The following is a 9,113-nucleotide window of genomic DNA, read 5'->3' on the forward strand; positions in this document are numbered from 1 at the left end:
TCCGAAGTAAATCAATTCTGGGCAATAGACTCCTGATATTCAAATTAATGATTTTTATACCCTTTAATTCAGGGGTGGCAAACTCATTTCAGTTAAGGGGCCACATACTGCCCACTCTGATCTAAAGTGGGCCGGACCAGTAACATCATAGCATAATAACCCACAGGCCCTACATAACGACAATATTTCTGTTTAAGTCAAATAAGTAGCTACAAGTATTCGGAAAATGTCCACATGTAATGAGACGCAAAACGTTATGAACAAACTGAAATGTACTGTATTAAGACAAACAAGTGCAATTTCAAGTGCTACACACATGTTCTTTACAACAGATCACAGTTTCCACCTGAACTGACTCACCACAAAATGCAAATAAAAACGTGGGAGCTATTAAGTGAGGAGTTTGAGTTACCTCCCTTGCCTTGAAAATATAGAATTTTTATATTGGCAGTGCAGCCACAGTGTCACATCAAATCAAACTTTTTTTTGCCTATTGAAGCTGCTGATTGACATTATAATACACAATGTTCAGTGACAGAATAATATAACATTTTCAAATATTTCAGTAGGTTCTTATTTTCACAGAACTGAGGTCACGGAACTGATTAATTTGCTCCTGAAACTTGACATCTTTTAGCCCTCACAAGGGCATCAATATCAGGCTTAAAATCCTGACTAGCAGCCAATTTAATTATTTCATTCAGGCACTTGTGTGTGAGTCTTGAGCGCAGCTTTGTTTTAGTAATGTTCATTACAGAGAAAACCTGTTCACAAAGGTAGGTGGTCCCAAACATGCTCAAAACCGTTGCTGCCAGGGCTGTCAATTTGGGGTATCCTGGCAAAAGATACCGATAAAATGTGGACAAGTCCGACGAGGCAAATTTGTCCTTTAAATCCTGATCACATTGTAAGTCGATTATCTCAAGTTGTATGTCGACGGGCAGATCAGCAGCCTTAACTGCAAATGGCGAGCGAAAAACTGCAAACTCTGTCTCAAGCTCACCAAAGACCTGAAACCGCCGCTCAAACTCCCGCAGCAATTCCGTAATTTTGTCTTTGTACCGTCTCATGTCAGAAGTAACTCCGGTCGTATGCACATTTCTTAGATGAGGGAAATGAGCAGAGTCACCACTTGACAGCTGTGTCTCCCACAAAGCCAGCTTCAACTTAAATGCGCTTATGCTGTCATAATATTCTGTGACAACTTTTTTGCGACCTTGCATCGTTATGTTCAGATTATTCAAGTGCTCTGAAATATCCACCATAAATGCAAGGTCCTGCAGCCATTCTGGGTTTTTTAATTCATGCACTGGCTTACCCTTTTTCTCCATGAACTGTCCAATTTCCTCGCGTAGATCAGAAAAACGCTTCAGCACGGCACCTCGGCTCAACCACCTTACTTCAGTGTGATATGGTAGGCTACAGGTGATGTCTTTATCACTGAGGAGGCTGTCGAACTGACGGTGATTCAGCCCTCTGGCTCGGATGAAATTAACCGTTTGAACAACCACTTTCATGACGTGATCCATTTTTAACGACTTGCAACACAATGCCTCCTGGTGCAAAATACAGTGGAATGTCCAAAAACGATCTCCTCCATTTGCTGCTTGTACTTTCTCCCTGAATTTCGTTGCAACACCTGCTTTTTTCCCAATCATTGATGGCGCGCCGTCTGTAGCCAGACTGACAGCACGGGTCCAGTCCACTCCAACCCTGTCCAGTGCTTCAACGAGAGCGCTAAAAATGTCATCCGCTTTAGTGGTGTCTGTCATAGGAACCAACTCAAGGAACTCTTCGGTGACCGTCAAAGTCTCATCAACACCACGAATGAATATGGCCAGTTGAGCAACATCTGTAATGTCAGTGCTCTCATCGATTGCAACTGAAAATGCTACGAATGACTTGACTTTTGTTTTTTTCTGGCTATCCAAATCTGCTGAAAGATCGGCAATCCTATCCTTCACTGTATTCCTCGTTAGACTAATGTTGGCAAAAGCCTGTCGCTTCTCAGGGCACACCATTTCTGCAGCCTTCAGCATGCATGTTTTCACAAACTCACCCTCAGAGTATGGCTTTGAGGCTGATGCTATTTCGTTAGCGATGAGATAGCTGGCTTTCACTGCTGCGTCACTTATATCTCGGCTCCGGGTAAAAATGGCCTGTTGTTTCTTTAGACCTGATAGCAGGTCATTTATCTTTTCTTTTCTCCGTTGTCCTTGCAAGCAGTCGTATTTCTCTCCATGGTGAGTCTCATAATGGCGGCGAATATTATATTCTTTGAGCACAGCAACTTGCTGCGAACACACCAAGCATACAGGTTTTCCATTTACCTCTGTAAAAAAATAGGATGCAGTCCATTTTTCTTGGAAAACTCGGCACTCCGTGTCCACTTTTCTCTTTTTTGACAGAGACATTTGGGGATGAGGCTGTCAGAGGTTATTGACTGCATTCACTACTCTTACTCATCACTTGTTTTACAGTCTGGCTGCGCTCTCACTGGTACCGGTGCGGTAGTGCGCCCACTAGTGGAAGGATTCAAAATAGCAGTTTTTTTTCCTCCTCTCACAGCCTACTTAGCAAAGTCCTTCAGCTCCGTGGGCCAAGCTGAAATGCTTCCCGGGCCGGATCTGGCCCGCGGGCCGTATGTTTGCCATCCCTGCGTTTAATTCATCCAATCTGGAAATAATAGCAAATAATGTTCCTGTCACTTGTTACGCATAAGTGTGATTCATGATTGTAAAGATTGCTAGATTCAACCATTAATGTAAAACAGACATACAAAACATTCAAACACAAAAAGAAAGAGACAGAAAAACACAAAACAACCCTTAAGAAGGCCCAGCAGTCCTGGACACCAAATCCCGGAGCATTACCATGAATAAACTTAAACATAATAAATCATTACACAGAGCTCAGTCTGCATTACGAAGAGGATAAAGAAGTCGTAGCTCAAAGAAATTCTTCCTCGGGGCAATATTGCAATAGTAGTGGGCTCTAACGTGCCAAAGAAGAAGAAGTGACGTCACTGTAAAATCTAAACAAACCGCAAAACTGAAAGAGCATGGAATAAAACATGGTCGTAGGAAGCATCCTCAATGTGGGTGAGACAATTTAACAGGGTGTGTGGGCAGGTGGTGGACCTCACCTCCTCTAGGGGGGTCCGGGGGCATGCTCCCCCGGGAAGATTTTTTTTTTAAATGTTGAAGTTAAATGCGTCAATCTGGTGGACTTTGAGAGCAAAATTAGGGACTAAATCTATGGATACATCTCTCAACACCCATATGACACAGAACTGTAAACAGATTTACTTTTTCTTTCAACATTTATTTGAACAGCAAGTGGAGGCAAAAGTGACTGCACCCAAAACAATAAACCTGCTAGCTAACTAGCCTAAACTCAGTAACAGAATGTGGGCAACAACCTTATCGTTCACTGCGCAGTGACAGCTGCTACGGAGCTGTAAGTGTTGTGGCCGGAACACTTACAAATGTGGACCGGTAGGAGTCTTTTTTGGCCCTCCGGCCCACGCACAGCAGTGGCCCACCGGGAAAACTCCCGGTATTCCCAATTGCCAGTCCGCCCCTGCCGGGAAGGCTGAGTAGTGTGATGCCTCTATAATTGGCACACACCCTCTGATCCCCCTTTTTGAAAAGGGGAACCACCACCCGGGTATGCCATTCCTTCGGTACTGCTTCCGACTTCAAGAAGTTAGAATTCTTATATGCTTTCCACCGGGTCAGAACGTTTATGGAGAACCATTAATATCAAATTCTGAAAATGTCAACTTACTTGCTTCTTTTTATTCTTTTGCTTCAAGATAACTGCATTGATTGCGGACAGAATTATTCAGTTTATCGCCACCTCAATGAAAATGCTAAATCATCAGTGAAAGAATTCTGGCAGTAAGTACTCACATTAGCAAAACAGTTTTTAGAGTCACTAAAATGTCTCTTTACATAACTTTCTTCTTGCACTCAGGAGGAGAGTCTTGGGTTTGTCTGGAGGAATTGAAGAGATGGGCAATATCCGCTGGGACCTGGCTGGATGTCTTCTGCTAAGCTGGATCATCTGTTACTTCTGTATCTGGAAAGGAGTCAAGGCGACAGGAAAGGTGAGATGTATAAGCTTATTATTAAAGGTGTGCTAATAGAACTGGATTCATCATTAAAACCAAAGGTATGGGTTTATTGACCACCATTAATTACCCTCAGGTTGTGTACAGTACATCACAGCCACTTTTCCAGTTGTGATGTTGATTGTGATGCTGATCCATGGGCTGACATTGCCAGGAGCTGTAACTGGAATTAGATATTACCTTTATCCTGATCTGACCCGTCTGAATGATCCTCAGGTGAGGTTTATGTGTGACAAATTAGTGATGTGTAAGTGACACACTGCACAGAACAATACTTGGCTAACACTTGCAATACTAAAATTGATGGACTTTAAAGGTGACCTATCATGCAAAATGCACTTTTGTACGTCTTTCATACATGAATATGTTTCCCCGGTGTTCTAGGGAACTCACCAAGTGTCAGAAAACACAACCCTCTCTATTTTCCTCCATACCCAAATCTCTTAAAAAGGGGCTGCAACGGATCTGATACAGACTGATCCAGATTTGAACACTTCTGTGACGTCACAGAAGTGGTGCTACGGCTATTGGGCCAACTCCACCAATCAGGAGGAGAAAGCCGTGGACATTGCCGTTCGAAAGCGCTGGAGACGCTGTAGTACATATGCCAGGCCTGTAGATGGTGCTATTCTCACAGAATCATTCCATGCAAAGACAGTGTTAAATTGAGCGAAATGAGGTATGGCTAAAATGCATGATCTGTTTGGTATTTTGAAAAATAAAAAGTATAAATATGCCTTATATAGGTATGGTCCTACACTATATTATTCAAATATGGCATGATAGGTCCACTTTAACTCAGGTTTGGTGTACCTCAGGGGTTGGTTTTGGTACCAATTATATTTTCTTTATACAAGCTTTCCCCTTTGGCACACTATTTATAAATATGGTGGGTTTTTTTTATTTGATGCTGATTATGCAGATGCGCCTGCCCTAAAATTCACAAACCATGGAATGTTTTATTTAACGAATGACTGTCCTTGTGATGTCAAAACAGAGATCTTCTGACATATGCAGTTTTTCTATTGGATCAAACCAAACATTTTAAGTTTTAAATATTGTTTTTAGGAATTTCTCAAAAACAAAATGTATCTTACATTTTAAAAACACAGAGACTATTTCAAGCCTTTATCTGGTCACATCTGCAACGGCAAAATACTTTTTTCCTTGCCTGAACTCAAGATATATTGATTGACTGGATGGGACTTTTTTGAATATTGCTGATACTAAGACGTCAAGATTTTACATGAAAACTAAGATGACATGCTGTATCCTGAGATCAAGTAGCAGAAGTGTGTTTGTCAGTTATAAAGGCTCAGCTGAAAACTAAAGGGAACAGGGTATTTGCAGTCAGGGCCCAGAGGCTGAGAATTGAGCAATCACACATTAACAGGAATGTGTCATGTTAGCAGGTACAATTTAGGGTTCAGGTCTACCAGAGGCACAAAGCAAAATTGATGATCTGCCAATGAGAAGGTGGAGAAGGGGAAAATACTATTGGGAGTAATAGGGAAAGAGGAACATGTGAGCAGGAGGATGTAGGAGTCAGATGGGACATGTGGGAAAGTCTGAGGACATCCGGAGGAAAGATGGAAAATGGTACGTGTTAGAGAGTTTCTAAGAATTGCACGGAAGTGGAAGTTTGGCTTAAGAGAGTGACAGAGGTAGAATTTGTAATGGGTAAACCAAGTAAATAGTATAATATAGTATAGTTGTACATTATACAATTATAAACATCATATAAATCAATATTTAATGGATAACTGGTTAACTGCTAATTTAACTGATTTAAGGTGTGGATAGATGCTGGGAGCCAGATATTATTCTCCTTATGCATTTGCGAAGGCAGTTTGCAAGCAATGGGAAGCTACAACAAATACAACAACAACTGCTACAAGTAAGGAAAACGTTATATTCTATGTATGTACATTTTTTGCATTAACAGGTTGAGTTTATGCAGGATAGAATACATAATCGTCCTTTTTAATTTCCAGAGACACTTTCGCCTTGTGCGCACTGAACAGTTTAACCAGCTTTGTTGCTGGCTTTGCAGTCTTCTCTGTTCTCGGCTTCATGTCGCATGAATTGGGTGTTGACATCTCAACAGTAGCTGAATCAGGTATGGGATGGTTTTTGGAAAACATTGTGGTGTATATTAGCTTTGTTGTGTTCCTATGAAAAATATAAAATTATGAATAAAATGTTTTGGTTTTTTCAGATTTAAACAAGGACATATAATACATGACTTTACAAATTCAAGTCTCACAATAACATGTGAGAAGAAACACTTGGATTATGGTCCCCAGATTTCACATCGATGTGTGCTGCAGGGTTCTTGAAATTATGATTTACAAGGACACATTATAATCATTGTACCTGTACAGTACTTAAGAGGGGAGGGCCCTCTAGTTACTAAATGTATTCCTTAATTCCTAAACAGATTCCATGATAAAATAAATGCAAATCCTGCAGCACCCGATATTTTTAGCAATTGGTGGCAGCAGAAGCTTGCTGTAAACACAACTCTGAAATATGATCACCTTCTTTAGGACCAGTGTGTAGGATAGTGCCATCTCGTGGTTAGATTGCAGATTGCAACCTACTGAATACCAGCAGTAGCTGGTCTACACAGGGCCAGAATTAAACGATTTTGAGTTTGAATAACTCATCATCACTAGACGCAAACTAAACAGGTTCTGGTTAATGCCTGCCTTCAAATCCGCTGCTATATAGAGATGATACATTTACTAATTCCTAAGCCATCTACTTGCAGGTCCTGGCCTGGCATTCATTGCTTACCCTCAGGCTGTATCCATGATGCCTTTACCTCAACTCTGGGCTGTCTTCTTCTTCATCATGACTATCCTCCTTGGACTGAACAGTGAGGTAAGCTTTTCACATTCAGTTGTATTCAAAAATATACTGTACATCAGGATTGTATAACTTTTGGTTATAAGCCTACCTGATACTTTAATTATAATCAAATCCCTGCATGAAAAGACAATATCAATCTATCTCTATGTTTCATTTGACTTTTGATAGATTTGTATTGCTTTTCATGTGCAAATATTCCATAACATATTTTCAATGATTGTGTCTTGTGAGTTCCACTAAATGAAAAACAATTATGTAAGAGATATTAAGTAACCAAATACATAAAATACATAAACAATCAGGCTTAAGTTGCAGTAAATGCTTGGACATAATATGCACTGCCTTGGATGAGGGTAATATTCAGAAAGACTAAAACACTTCCCAAAGTATTAAGACCTGAGAATGGCTAGAAACTTAATTGTTATAATCAGTGTAGAAAATGTAAAGGTGACATTTATCTTTTACCCACAGTTTGTGTGTCTGGAAGGCCTGGTGACAGCCATATCAGACATGTTTCCATCCTCCTTTCTCATTGGTCATCGACGTAAACTACTTCTGCTGATCATCTGTGGCGTTTCCTTTGTTATTGGCCTGTTTATGGTGACTGAGGTGAGAGTCTACTTTTTTAATCTATAACATTAAGAGTAAAAGACAGCACCATTAAGTCTCTCTTTCCGTGCCAAATATGTTGTGCATTTAACAAAACAATCTCGTTTGTGTTCCTGTTTCTGTCTTCTCTGTCATGTGCTGTAGGGAGGACTGTATGTATTTCTGCTGTTTGATTACTATGCTTGCAGTGGAATACCATTCATGATTTTTGCCATTTTGGAGTGCGTCTGTGTGGGATGGATATATGGTAAGCAACAAGATACATTTAAGCAAGGAAAATCAGAAGAAGAACTGACACATATTTATGTGAAGTAATGTTAGCCCCTAAAACTATGCCATTATGAATAACAGTGATAATGTACAATATTTAAAATCAATGGAAATTATAATTACTATGATTATTAAGCTGTTTGAGAAACACTGAAGGGTGTTTCAGTATGAGCATGACATGTCCTCTTAATGCTGTTATCTTGCCTAAATTGAACAGCAAGCCTAAATGACCTCAAGAGTCAAGGTGTAACTTTCTAGCTCTATGTTTAATGCAGACTCTTGATGAACATTTAGCAACAACAACCGTTCATTTATAAAACTAAGGCATGTTGTACTCGTTACATTATAATGTATTCCCAACTACCAATACTGTACCAGTCAATCATAAAAGAAACAACCCACTGCTGACAAATACTCTTTAAAACTGGACGATAACCTTGCAAACAATAACAAGTTACTTACAGGCAATGCTTACGAAGGGTGAATTCACAGGATTGCAACAGATTAAGAGAACATTATGTTGATCTGTTGAGATCTCTGTTGCAACTGAAACATGTGGTTCTAGTATACTTTTCATACTATTGCAATACAACATTTAACCAGAGGGCACTGCTAAAGCCATTAAAACATTTGAACAACTGCCTGGAGGGCAGAACATTTCCCGCCTATCTGTGAGGCCAGTACTATCTTACACATTAACTTAGCTTTCATTCCTCTTGGACCAAAAGAAGAAAGACTTGAGACTGTTCTCAGGAATGTAATGGACTCAGTAGTAGTGCTGAAATTCTGCCCCCTTTTCCTTATGAGCACGTGGCCAGGCATCAGACCTTTCCCTTTTATATCTTAATGTAGATGAATCCCAGTGTTTGATCATATTCTTGAATGACTCCCTGACTACAAGGTGCTGATCGTTATTATGACAATATAAAGGAAATGATTGGCTACTACCCCTCAGCGCTTATGAAATATTGTTGGAAGTTCATCACACCATGCCTCTGTGTTGTGAGTAAATGTATTGACTATTGTTGCATCTGCTAGTCGTAAAGACCAATTTAAGACATTCACCATAAAAATATCACAATGACAATAACATAAATATATTTATATATATCCATTGATGAAAACGTAAGCTGTTCCTCTGATTTTCTTTTTATTCCACTTGTTTTGTGACAGGGAACTCTGATATTCTCTATGGTCAAGTTCACCCCACTGAAATACAACAAAA

At 40.0% G+C, this 9,113-nt stretch overlaps 1 protein-coding gene across 1 annotated transcript in view; it reads left to right on the forward strand.

The window, feature by feature from the left end:
* Positions 1-8,796, forward strand: part of LOC307019746 (sodium- and chloride-dependent betaine transporter-like) — a 33,601-nt gene extending 24,805 nt beyond the window's left edge. Inside the window, exons 3-9 of the mRNA XM_079650827.1 lie at positions 3,818-3,902; positions 3,979-4,111; positions 5,929-6,032; positions 6,130-6,254; positions 6,909-7,021; positions 7,481-7,618; positions 7,763-8,796. Coding sequence (XP_079506953.1) covers positions 4,016-4,111; positions 5,929-6,032; positions 6,130-6,254; positions 6,909-7,021; positions 7,481-7,618; positions 7,763-7,933 — 747 coding nt within the window. The 5' untranslated portion in view covers positions 3,818-3,902; positions 3,979-4,015 and the 3' untranslated portion in view covers positions 7,934-8,796. The remainder of the gene's footprint in view (positions 1-3,817; positions 3,903-3,978; positions 4,112-5,928; positions 6,033-6,129; positions 6,255-6,908; positions 7,022-7,480; positions 7,619-7,762) is intronic.
* Positions 8,797-9,113: the final 317 nt, after the last annotated feature.

This window comes from Notothenia rossii (genome assembly GCF_949606895.1).
Source record: "Notothenia rossii genome assembly, chromosome: 9".
NCBI classification, from domain to species: domain Eukaryota; kingdom Metazoa; phylum Chordata; class Actinopteri; order Perciformes; family Nototheniidae; genus Notothenia; species Notothenia rossii.